This window comes from Mustela nigripes, chromosome 6 (assembly GCF_022355385.1).
Source record: "Mustela nigripes isolate SB6536 chromosome 6, MUSNIG.SB6536, whole genome shotgun sequence".
Classification (NCBI taxonomy): Eukaryota; Metazoa; Chordata; class Mammalia; order Carnivora; family Mustelidae; genus Mustela; species Mustela nigripes.
Genome location: NC_081562.1, coordinates 67,362,487 through 67,375,692, shown reverse-complemented (window position 1 = coordinate 67,375,692; position 13,206 = coordinate 67,362,487). Strand labels below are relative to the sequence as shown.

Below are 13,206 nucleotides of genomic sequence, written 5' to 3'. Positions count from 1 at the left end.
TCCATTATCAAATTTTCTCGACTATTTTTAATAGTCTCCTCGTTGATATCCCATTATATATTTCCAACCTCTCCATGTAAAAGAACAGTATTTCAAAATTTCAATTCTGATCATGTCTCAGACCAACTTAAAATTCTTTAATAGTCCTCCACTGTCTTAACATAAGTATCCAATGCCTCAATGCAGCATATAAGGCCATGGGGCATCTGACCTCCTCCAAGCTCATCTCTGCCACTCTTCCACATTCTCCTAAGCTTTAAACACTCTGAAAAGCCACAAACACAAAGGGGTCATGCCACTGCACTCCTCTGCACCTCAGCCAGAAATGCTTCTCCTCGACCCGCTCCTTTCCACCTGGCTAACAACCGCACATTCTTCCACAGCTCCAGCTCACCTCCATTCTTCCGAATTCCTAAATCAAATACAATCCTCTTCGTGCTTCTGAAGCCCCTTGGGCTTAAAAGCAATACGGTTAATAGTTAAGGGTCTGGATTTCAATCAAAGCTTTGCTTCTATAAAAACTTGAGCAAGTTACTGAAGTTCTCCAATCTCAATTTCCTCAGCTGTAAAATGGGGGGTGACAGAGAATGTTACCCTTCACCCCCTATATCCATTGTCTTCTTCCTTTCAGTAACAGAACTCCTAAGTTTAGGTAGGCAAATGGTCAGCTGTCAGCCCACTAACCACCACATTCCTCAGGCTCCTTGCAACAAGATGTGGCCATGTGTTTGTTCCCTGTGGATACCATAACAAATGGCTAAAGAGTTGGTGGCTAAAAACAACAAAAACTATTCTCCTATAATTCTGAAGGCCATAAGTCCAAAATCAAGGTGTCAAAAGAGCCATATTCCTTCTGAGAGATCTAGGAAACCATCCTCTCTTATCCAGCTGCTGGTGGCCCCAGGTATTCCATGGCCTGTGGCAACATAACTGGTTGCTCTGTGTCTGTCTTTGCATGGCCTTCTCCTCTCTGTGTCTTCTCCTCTTCTGTCTCTTACATGGACATTTGTCATTGGATATGGCACCCACCTGGGTAATCCAAGATGATCTCATCTCAAGATTCTTAATGTAATCACATTTGCAAAAATTCTTTCTTCCTTACTAATAAGATAACATTCATAGGATCCAGGTATTAGGATATGGACTTAATTTTGGGGGGCTACCCATGTGACAAAGAAATATGAGAAGGAGTGATATATGAAGTTCCAGATGTTCCTGAAAGAAAAATCTACTCGCCCTGGATTTCTTTTACCCCCTTTTCTTTCTTTCATTTTTTTTTAAAGATTTTATTATTTGAGTGAGAGAGAGAGAGAGAGAACGAGCAAGGAAAGAGGCAGAGGGAGAAACAGACTCCCCACTGAGCAGGAGCCTGACACAGGGCTAGATCCCAGGATGCTGGGATCACGACCCAAATTGAAGGCAGACATTTAACCAGCTGAACCACCCAGGTGCCCCTCCCTCTTTCTACTGACTGGGAAGTGGTGACTACTGGAACAACTTTGGGAGCCATGTGCTGAGGATGGTAGAATTGCCAAGATGGTTCTGATCCACTCACTTAGGAACTATGAAATGGGAGAGAAATAACTTCTACCTTATATAAGCCATTGGTGGTCATCTAATTCATGCAGATAATAATGTTTCAATAATAATACATACCTCCTAAGGTTACATGAGAATCACATGGATTAATAGAATGTGAAACATCACCAGACATATAGTAAAAACTAAATAAACGTGACATCCTCAGTGGTAGCAGCAGAGCAGGCTTGGTGACATTTAAGTATCATTGGCTAACTTTTGTATCTCCTAGAACACCAAATGTATTGAGGTAAATGGCTTAGTGCTTTCATCTCAGCATTACAGTTAAAGAATGCCAAGCATTCTGTCACTGAAAAGAAGATGCAGTTCAGCTTGGTGTACCAACTATTACCCTAGGAACTATTTTCATGAAAAGGTTCACCCTCAGCCTGAAAAATCAAGATCTCCCTTCCCTGTGGATACAAATTTTTTAAGCTACAGGTCAAATGCTATCTTTATTAAGAAGCTTTCCTCATCTCTCAAAACAGGAAATTAAAATCTCCATCCTCCTACAATACCTTCACCACACCTTTTTATTTAGGCTTTATCGCTTCTACCTTGTGCTATAATTGTATGTATGTACATCTTATCTCCCTCATTAGATTATAAATTCCTTGAGAGCAGTGTTCATTTCTGACTCATTTGAGCCATACCAATGAGTTCGCATGCTACATTTCACACAATGGATATTGAATAAATCTTACGAAATATATCCCAAAACTTGATAATGTTGAAGAACAAATTTGCCTCACCACCTAGTTAGCTGTGTAATCTTAAACATGTTGCTTGACTTCTCTAAAGTGTAGTTTCCATGTTTGTAAAACGGGGCTATTGAGAATTAAACAAGGTAACATGGATAAAGGCCGACATAATCACTCAAAGTTAAGAAATTTTTTTTTAATATTTTATTTATTTATTTGACAGACAGAAATCACAGTAGGCACAGAGGCAGGCAGAGGTGGGGGGGGAAGCAGGCTCCCCACTGAGCAGAGAGCCCGAAGTGGGGCTTGATTCCAGACCCTGGGATCATGACCTGAGCCGAAGGCAGAGGCTTTAACCCACTGAGCCACCCAGGTGCCCCCAAAGTTAAGAAATTTACATTTAGAACTTTCTTTTTCAGAAAGAGTAGTCTTGGCTATTAAAATTCGTACAAAGGGTATTTATTCAATATTTACGAGGAATGTAGACACAAACTAACTTCATACCCAATACTGAAGCGAGATTTTTACAATGAGCTAGCAGCACAGGAAAATCAGCCCCTGGAGAGAGGATTAGAAAGTGGGGGTGTCAGAGTTGTCCTTATGCCACGAAATGCACACAGGACAAGTGTTCATTTTCTGCCCATTAGTTCTTACTCTTAAGGGAGAGAACTAAATTTCACAACTTAGAGCCACAAATCAAAGTTCGTGTACCATATTTATTTTAGATACATAATTAAGTATGCCAGTGCTAGCCTACATATCCAATTCATGAGGCTTGCAAAGTAGTCCTATCTGACCGTTGAGAACCACAGCAACTTCCTCCATTAAAGACTGAAGCATCTTACAGCCCAGGCACTTTTGCAGTCCTGACCAGATCCAACAGAAGAAGCAAAGAGGAAAAGCAGTCCATTTCCATTTCATCCTTTGGCCCTTCTCTGAAACCTCACTGAGAAGACTAAGTTTATTATCCAATTTCCATTGCCTCTTAAGAGTTTAATAATAGGTACTTATCTTACTATGACAACGTACTACAAATACACAGGATCAGTGCAGCAGTAACATGCCACTGGAGACTTTAAAGACTTTTAGGTATAAATCATGTAATTGTTGGCTTGGAAATCCATTGGAATTTTCTAGACTTCTTTGTAGGAAACCACAAAATGCTATAACCTTAATAAACTTCACTCAATACATGTAGAAGTTTTCATCTTCTGCTATTCACCCTACAGATTAATATGTTAGAGGGCATCCTTGACACCAATGAACTTAAATCTAGAGGAGTAGAATTGAAGACTATAACAAAGTAACAGGTCTACACATTGCTTTATTATAAAACAACTAATCAGCCAGCAATTTTGTTATATGCTGGGTGGTGTTAAAACACGCCCCCCCCCAAAAGAGTATCTGACAACAGGCCTGAAATTATATTGCCTTTAAGAATTATAATTTTTTCTAGAACTTACTCATTCTTTCAACAAAAATTAATTCAGCACTAACAATATGCAAAGCACTGTTCTTGATCTTGGTAACTCCCCAGAAGGCAAGGCTAACACAGTTTTTACCCTCAAACAGTTTATAGCCTAACTGCAGGTCTTTCAAGTAAAGAAACAGGTGCAGCTTCTGAACATGTACAAGTAATGTGACTATGTGTCTTCAGGCCCAAGTTCACTGACAACTACAGTGGACAGTTTCCAGCATGTTGAGAGCTTCCAACCTCCAGTTCCCCCATCTCTCTTCTCTTTGTGAGAGCTTTCCCTGAAAGCTTTCCCTTTTACTTGAAGAACTTCTTAGGTACAAGCAGGAGTAGCCCAGAAGTGTTGTGGAAGAGGGTGATAACACCCTTGTAGGGGCAACCCGTAACCCACAGAAGATGCAAGTTGGCCCCAGCTTTTCTGTCCTTGGGCAGGAGATTCTGAGGCATGGTCCTGAGGAAGTCTCAGAAGGCCCTAGCAGCACAGAGTTCCAGTTGCCACAGTGATGGACATCAATGAACAATTTGTTGCCTTTTCTTTCCCTAGACTTACTCTCCCCCACCGCTTCATCAGGGCTTCCAGAGATTACCTCCTAAATGGAGTACCTCCAACCATGTCTTCCAAAGTCTGATTTGTAGAGACTCTGACTAATGCAATCCTACTCTATTTCTCCTCAGAGATATTCAATAATACTGGAATAAAACATGGATTCAGAGGATCACACATCTACCTTTTACCAACTGAACAAATTTCAAGGTGTCGTAAGGCTGGGAATTTGCATAAATAATTCGGATAAGAGTTAAGATCTGAGAGAGAGCTAGAGTGAGAGACAGGGTGAGTGGCAGGCTGGAATAATAAGCCAATCAATGCCAATAAAATGAAATGTAACAGAGTCTCTACTTGGTTCCAAAGAACCAATTATACAGCACAGGAGGAAGACAATGAGGATTCAGAGACTCAAATGAAAAGCATCAGGAAAAGCATCTGGAGGTGAGGGAAGGAGTACTGCCCAAGACTCCCGAGCCACAAACATGGGATCCCAAAAAGAGGAAAATTCTCATCACACTACACCCAGATGTACTACGTTCTCTTCTTTCCACACCTCTAAGAACTACACTGACAAACAGGAACCCAACCAGAAAACAAAAAAGACAGTGTAATGAAAGCTAGAGAAATCACCATGAAGAATTTGTGACTGGCCACAAGTGAAAGACGTTTTAAAAAGTAAGCCTATAGAAGGAAAGATGTGCAGAAATGTGATCGTTCTAAACAAATACTTTAAAGGACTGTTGTGTGGAAGCGGGATTAGGTTTAATCTATGTGAGTATACAGAACCACTGAGTAAAACTTATAGGAGAGGATAATTCAATACATAATATGGCAGAGTGATTAAAAACAAACAGCTCTGGGGGTTCCTGGGTGGTTCAGTGCCTTAAGCCTCTGCCTTCAGCTCAGTTCATGATCCCAGTGTCCTGGGATCGAGCCCCACCTCGGGCTCTCTGCTCAGCAGGGAGCCTGCTTCCCCCTCTCTATCTGCCTGCCTCTCTGCCTACTTGTGATCTCTGACTGTCAAATAAATAAATAAAATCTTTAAAACAAACAAACAAACAGCTCTGGAGTCAGTGACCTCAAGATGGCTGCATAACCTCATTATACTTAACTCTGTCAACCACAAAATTGGGAATAACAACAATTTTCACTTTTAGGGTTATTGTGATTACCACATAATAATGCATAGGAAGCCCCAAGCACAGTGTAGCATGTATTAAATGTTCCATAAGTGTTAGTTATTTCAAACCTGAACTTGTTTCAGCCTTCATCAAAAAATTACACTAACCGGGGCACCTGGGTGGCTCAGTTGTTAAGCATCTGTCTTTGGCTCAGGTCATGATCCCAGGGTCCTGGGATCAAGCCCCACATCAGGCTCCCTGCTCAGTGGGGAGCCTGCTTCTCTCCCTCCCACTCCCCCTGCCTGTGTTTCCACCCTCATTGTCTCTCTCTCTCTGTGTCAAATAAAAAAGTAAATAAAATATTTTTTTAAAAATTACACTAACCCCAAATCTGAAGAAATTCAGCACAGCAACTGTCAAACTGGTAAAGGAGGTATTTATACTAGAAAATCACTGTGTTAGACAAGATAGACATGGTCGACTACATAAAAACTCAAAGCTACTATGTAGCAAGATGGCTTTCTCACTTGTGCGCCTACGTGTGTAACTTTCATGACTGGAGGCAAAAGGTGAGAGTCCCAGCCTTTAAAGGGACTTCCCTGAATTATACAAAGAGACGGAACTGAATTGAAAAAATAATCTTGTCACTCTTCTCCAAAGACTATGATTTTCACTACCTATGTTAGCGTTGCACCACAGAGCAGAAGATTTCTCTATTTAAGTTCTACTTGCAGAAACATTTTAACTTGCTACTTCGGGATGACTATTTGCTTGCCAGATGTGTCCACTTGATAGGTATGGTAGATGATGAAATAGTCACATGTCAAATGAGCACAGAATCTCAGAGTTGGACATTTCAAGACCAAAGGGACAAACCCTGAGGAATACCTAAGCCACCAGAAGGGGCTATCTTCTCTTCATTCCATCGCTCTGGGGGGGTGGCTTCCTGGGTTCTCTACTACTTCTGTGTTTTATCACACTGATGGTAATAAAGGCACACATAAACCTGTCTTGCCTGGATTTATATTAGCTTTTCCTCCTAAAAGAGAATGCACATGTATAAATAGAGCACAGGCTTCAGGAAAAATCCACATCAGAGAAGAGCTTTCTAGAGAGTAGAAGGCAAGGGAGGTAGGAAAAGAAGTGTCTAAGGAACTATGGGGGAGAAAGGAAAACCAAAAGACTATAAAGTCAATAAAACAACTGCTATAAATTAGTATGAATGAGAAGGATTACATTCTATGTCAAAAAATGGGACCAGGGGCACCTGAGTGGCTCAGTGGGTTAAAGCCTCTGCCTTCAGCTCAGGTCATGATCCCAGGGTCCTAGGATTGAGCACCAAATCAGGCTCTATGCTCAGCAGGGAGCCTGCTTCCCCTCTCTCTCTGTCTGCCTCTCTGCCTACTTGTGATCTCTGTCAAATAAATAAATAATTTTTTTTTTTTATAATGAGACCAGTGATAAAACATGTTGATATTATGTGTCCCTGATATGTTTGCATAGAGAAGGGCAGTGAACCTCTGTGGTATTCTTTGGTTTTTTTTGTTTTGTTTTGTTTTAAGATCTTATTTATTTATTTGACAGAAAGAGAGAGTGAGAAAGAGAGCAAAAACAGTGAGAAGCAGAGGGAGAAGCAGATTCCCCAGTGAGCAGGGAGCCCGCTGCGGGGCTTGATCCCAGGACTCTGCAATTGTGACCTGAGCTGAAGGCAGATGCTTAACCAACTGAGCCACCCAGGCGCCCCCTCAGTAGTATTCATCTCAAAAACTTAACTGCAGGGGCACCTGGGTGGCTCAGTGGGTTAAAGCCTCTGCCTTCGGCTCAGGTCATGATCCCAGAGTCCTGGGATCGGGCCCCACATCGGGCTCTCTGCTCGGCAGGGAGCCTGCTTCCTCCTCTTTCTCTGCCTGCCTCTCTGCCTGCTTGTGATCTCTGTCTGTCAAATTAAAAAAAAAAAAAAAAAAAAAAAAAATCTTAAAAAAAACTTAACTGCAGCCTAATCATGATAAAAACATCAGGCAATCCCCAAATGAGGGAGATTCTATAAAATCCACCTTGCCAGCATTCTTCAAAGGTTTCAAGGTCATGAAACACAAAGAAAGACTGAGAAAATGTCAGAGACCAGATTAGACTAAGAAGCAGGATGACTAAATGCCCCATGGGGTCCCAGATGGGATCAGGAATGAGGAAGGGAGAAGAGTCAAAAAACTGGTGAAATCCAGAGGAAGTCTGGAACTTAGCCAATAGTAATATTCAAAAGGTAATTTCTTAGCTTTGACAAATACACCGTGACTATGGAAGAGGCTGACACAAGAGGCAACTGGGTGAAGAGGAATCCTCTATAGTAGTTTTACAACTCCTCTGTCCATCAGAATTTATTCCAAAGTTTAAGGGTTATCTTTAAAGAAAACAGATAGTCTTTGACCAGGAGAGGAATTTTGCACTGGCAAGAGAAAGCCACTGCCCATCAGTTAATCTTAGTCTGACTGTGTGGTTTCTACTGAGAAATGGCCGTCAATCAGGTTTTAAATAGCCCTCAGGAAGTTGTCGTTAAACCTTGGTTTCCTCTATTCCTACAGGAGGCAATGTGACATAGTCAAAAGAATATTTCACTGTATAACTTTGGATATCGGAGAGAATCATTTTAACCCTTTTGGAGCTCCGGTTCCTCATTCCAAAAACTAGAGGAGTTGCACTAGATTAACTTTGAACTGTCTAGCAGCTCTAAAATTGTAGGATTCGCTCGGACAAACAACAGAATATGAAAAACAAAACTCTTTCCAAATTAATTTGAGACTATCATTTGTATGGCTGGGGCCAGAGGAACTGAGGTGTAGCAGAACCGTGATACACTATTGTTTCTTCACCTTATCTAAAAAGTAACAATGAGGGAGGGTGCTCTGGAAACTTGGCCGAGGAGTCTGGAAATGCAGGGGTGGCAATGCTGGGAGGCCAGTCCATGAAAAGAACAATGATTTTTAAAACCAGAGGGTACACATGCAGGCAGAGAATGGTGAAATGCAAGAACTGTGAAATCTATGTAAAAAGACAAGGCATCTGGGACAAGAAGGCACACTTCTGGCTGCTGAGCAGTCTGAAGACCAAGGCAAGCCCACTGCAGGGCATTATTTACTGGGACTCTGCCATGCCGGGGTTCCAAGAATCATGACAGAAGAGCCAGAGCTTTAAAGATAAAAGGAAAACGTATGGAGAGGGTGGTTGGGTTATGGACCAAGGGTGGGGGAGGGTATGTGCCAAGGTGAGTGCTGTGAAGTGTGTAAGCCTGACGATTCACAGACCTGTACCCCTGGGGCAAATAATACATTACATGTTAACAACAATAATTAATAAAAAAAAAAAATACTAAATCTTGGGGGGGGAGACTAAAGGAAACCCTCAATCCCCAGTTTTTAAAAAAAGGGACCCTCCTTCTCTGACGATGAAGGGGGTAAGAAAAATGGTTCAGTCTTAAACTAGAGGTAGAAAAATCAGAGCAACCTAGCAGGGACAATGGCAGAGAGTATTAGATTACAGGAAAAGCCAGCCTTCCAGGGGTGGGTTGGAGCACCTGAGTGATTCATACTTTGAATCAATGCCTGTCGAAAAACATGACACCAAGCATCTGTATATAATTATCTGCTGGGCACGGAGTATTACCACGGGGCTGCCTCAATGATCTTCACGCTTTAAAACAATTTGCTTCGCTGGGAAAGAGAAAAAGGAAAAAAGGTGGCCATCCACCCTGAAGGTTGTCTTTGGAAGATTCCTCTCCCTTGATTGACAAAGGAATAAGACTGCCCCACCTGCGGCGGTGAGGTGTGGAGGGGCCCTGAAGAACCAAGTTCTATCCCAGGACCCCAGGGAACATTTGGGTCTCTCCTCCGAAAGAACTGAACGATTAGTTTTGGGATGTCTAGCATGGGCCAATAACTGGAAAACAAGGAAAAAGCAGAATCCTGCCCTCGAAGACAGTACAACGTAAGAGCTGAGTCAAATATGTTAAAAGGAAATACATTATGCCTTTCGATGATAAGTAAACTGTCATTTCTATCAGGATTTAAAGCACTTCCCATTTATTCTCTGGAGAGGTCTCCAGCCTCAACTGAGCTCTGTGTGGCTCTCCGTGCCTTTTTTCTCATTATTACCCACCTTGCTCTCACCAGCCAACGACAAATGCCCTTTGAGGCTCAAAGCGGTTAGGTGACCTACTTAAAAATGACACAGCCAGTGAGCCGCACAGTCAAAACCTGAACCCCATGTTTTTTCCTGGTACAGAGAAAGATTTGTTGTCCGCGTTTGCCTTGGAAACTTGTCTTTTTATCATTAATGCTCCATCCACACTGCAAGTTACTCATCGGTCGCACCGCTGACTCTCCTTCCTGTGGCTGTATGGCAAGTCCGTCCTCAGTGAGGACCCTTGAGGGAACACCCCACATGCTCGGAGTGAGGGGAGAGTCCGTCCTCAGTGAGGACCCTTGAGGGAACACCTCACATGCTCGGAGTGAGGGGAGAGTCCCTAGTGATTGGTTCCATCAGTGCTTCCAATGGCCAGTGTCTCTCTGACGGCTGGTTTTATGTTAATTTTTCCACGTGGAGGAAAAAATGGGAGTTCTCATTCAGATTGACCGATTTAACTCAAAAAATATTTATCGGGCTTGTCATTCTCTCCTCAAGGTTCTGAGCAGGAAGAAAATGAAATATATACATTCTTATAATGAGAATTGGGTGGGAAAGTGTCCATCACGGGGAGTGAGACAAGGAAAATATTTGCCAAATGTGAAAAATACTTCCCTTCCCCAATGTAGGAAGTAGCACAGCCTGACTTGGGCCTGGGGACCTGGGGAATCCCTTCTACCTTCTCTCTCTGGAATTTTATCCCACATTAAAATTGCTTTTCGCCATTATGAGAAGGAATGCTTCCACCGTGTGTTCAAAATGAATGCTGCTTTAAAATTATTTTTATTGGGACGCCTGAATGGCTTAATCAGTTAAGCATCTGCCTTAGGCTCAGGTTGTGATCCCAGGATCCTGGGATCGAGCCCCGCATCAGGCTCTCTGCTCAGTGGGAAATCTGCTTCTTCCTCTCCCTCCCTCTGCTCGTGTTTTCTCTCTGCATCAAATAAATGAATAGAATCTTTTAAAAATTAATCAATTAAAATTATTTCTATTATTGCAAGTACAAACAAATTATGAAATTGATTTGAACAGGCTTTTAATTGCTGGTTTTAGTTTCTTTGCAAATTCCATTAATCCTCCCTAAGAGTTGAATTATAATAAGTCTCCTATTATGGCCCATGTCTCAACTGATATTATCAAGTTAACTCTAAAATTATACTTAGAAAGGAACTCTAAGACAATTGTTCATTATTACATGTCATCCAAAGTGACATTTTAAAAGCTAAGATAAAGAGCTGATAATGAAACACAAATCTTTACAGCATAATTGCCCCAGGAATACATAAATAAATATTTGGCTGTATTTATTAGTTTAGAAAGTAGGCTTTCAGAATTCATTATCAAGATTTCCTTTCAACAGCTGGACTATCATCCAGCAAAACAAAAATTGAAACTACTCTTTCCCTGTAAATCCTTCAATGTGTAAAAGAAGAAAAACAACAAAGAAATTTTTGAAAGACTTTTCAGTGGACACATTTATATGTGAAAGTTTCACACTGAATAAAGTTTTGGGTTTTTTTAAGATTTTATTTATTTATTTGACAGACAGAGATCACAAGTAGGCAGAGAGGCAGGCAGAGAGAAAGAAGAGGAAGGAGGCTCCCTGCCGAGCAGAGAGCCCGATGTGGGGCTTGATCCCAGGACCCTGAGATCATGACCTGAGCCGAAGGCAGAGGCTTTAACCCACTGAGCCACCCAGGTGCCCCCACACTCAATAAACTTTTAACATGACTTTATTTTAAGACACAAAAATAATCTCAGGCCTTTATGTCACATAATAAAAAACAAATAGATATGTATTTCTTACCTCTGAATTTCTTGGGAGGGTTGGCGAGGTCTCCCGCCTCCGGGTGCACCACACATCTGTCATCCACTAACCTGGAAGACAAAGCATATAGATACTGATAACCTCGTCATGGTAGGTATCTACCATGTGGCTACTTTATACGTACTTACTCAGAGTATGAACACCATTTTTCACTAAGAAACTTTTTAACAATCATAAATTTGTAATAAGATTTTGTCATAAAGATACTAATTGAAGCAGCATTTATGAAACTGAAAATTTTTGCTAAATGGAAGGAAACCGGTAACCAATCATGATATAAACAAATGACGGAATACTATAAAACTATTTAAGTCTATTTTTAAAATGTACTGGCCTGCAGAATATTTATAATATGTTTATGAAAATAACTGGTAGCAAACCAATAAGATATCTCACACACACACACACCCTCTACACATACACATATAAAGAATGGAACACAGACACCAAAATATTAACAGTGGTCAGATTACATAGTTTTGATTTTCCTTTTTTTTTTTTTCTATGTGTGTGTGTTTGGCGGGGGAGGGGGGGTTTGTTTGTTCGTTTGTTTGTTTTTTAACAAGGAATGTGTGATCTAGGGAGATCATACAGGGACCGTAAAGTGGGTGGTAATGAGCTCTCATTCCCTCATTCAAACCCTGGGTCAGCTGCTTCTTGGCTATGTGACTTTGAGCCTCCTTCTTTATACCTGTAGAATAAAGATACCTACCTCATAGCATTGCTAGGACAATTACATGATTTTATCTCTAAAGAACCTAGTACAGTTTCTGGCACATAGTAAGTCTTTAAATAAGTCTTTAATAGCTAAATAAAAATCAAGGACCTTGCCTGACTTATTCTTTACCATACGGTCTCTTCTAGAAGAATGTCTGACACATACTAGGTACTCAATGAATACTAACCAAATGAGTAAATCACCCTTATAGTTATAAAAACATATTTAATTCTTATTAAAATATTCATTAGAAGCTAATTTCTAGGACAATATCAAGAGAAGAGCTGAATCCGACCTGAGAGCCAGGAGACATCAACCTCCCATTCAAAGAGAATTATCTAACTACCAAAGCTTACTCACTAACATTCATTTTCTTCACTGAGTAAGTGGCAGGAGTAACTGGATTGTTTTCCAGGATATTGTAAGAATGCATGCGAATTAGTTCTAAATTTGTGAATTCATTTGAAAGGAGGTGCCCAAGTTGCAACGAATCAAAACACAAACAAACAAAAACCTAAAACCAAGATCACTAGTATCATCAATATTATCATACATCAATTCAACACTGAGGAAACCCTGATTTGTGATCAAATGTCCCCTTGAATTAGGATGACAAACTAAATCAAAATGAAACTTCTGGTTCCTGATTTATCTGGTTACCCAAAGCAGACACTTCCTAAATCACCAAATTTTTCTATGGCATCCAATTTCTACAAAACAAAATGCTAACTTGGTCAAGCAATATGGTTCTTTGATTTTTTTTTTTATATATATACTTCATTTGCACTGGTTTACTAACATGTGGTTACATCAATTCAACACTGAGGAAACCCTGATTTGTGATCAAATGTCCCCTTGAATTAGGATGACAAACTAAATCAAAATGAAACTTCTGGTTCCTGATTTATCTGGTTACCCAAAGCAGACACTTCCTAAATCACCAAATTTTTCTATGGCATCCAATTTCTACAAAACAAAATGCTAACTTGGTCAAGCAATATGGTTCTTTGATTTTTTTTTTTATATATATACTTCATTTGCACTGGTTTACTAACATGTGGTT

General features: G+C 40.7%; 1 protein-coding gene across 3 annotated transcripts in view; it reads right to left on the bottom strand.

Moving 5' to 3' along the window:
* Positions 1-13,206, bottom strand: part of ITPR2 (inositol 1,4,5-trisphosphate receptor type 2) — a 496,325-nt gene that overhangs the window by 449,191 nt on the left and 33,928 nt on the right. For all 3 annotated transcript variants that reach the window (XM_059402747.1, XM_059402745.1, XM_059402746.1), the window contains exon 2: positions 11,405-11,475. In XM_059402747.1, coding sequence (XP_059258730.1) covers positions 11,405-11,475 — 71 coding nt within the window. The remainder of the gene's footprint in view (positions 1-11,404; positions 11,476-13,206) is intronic.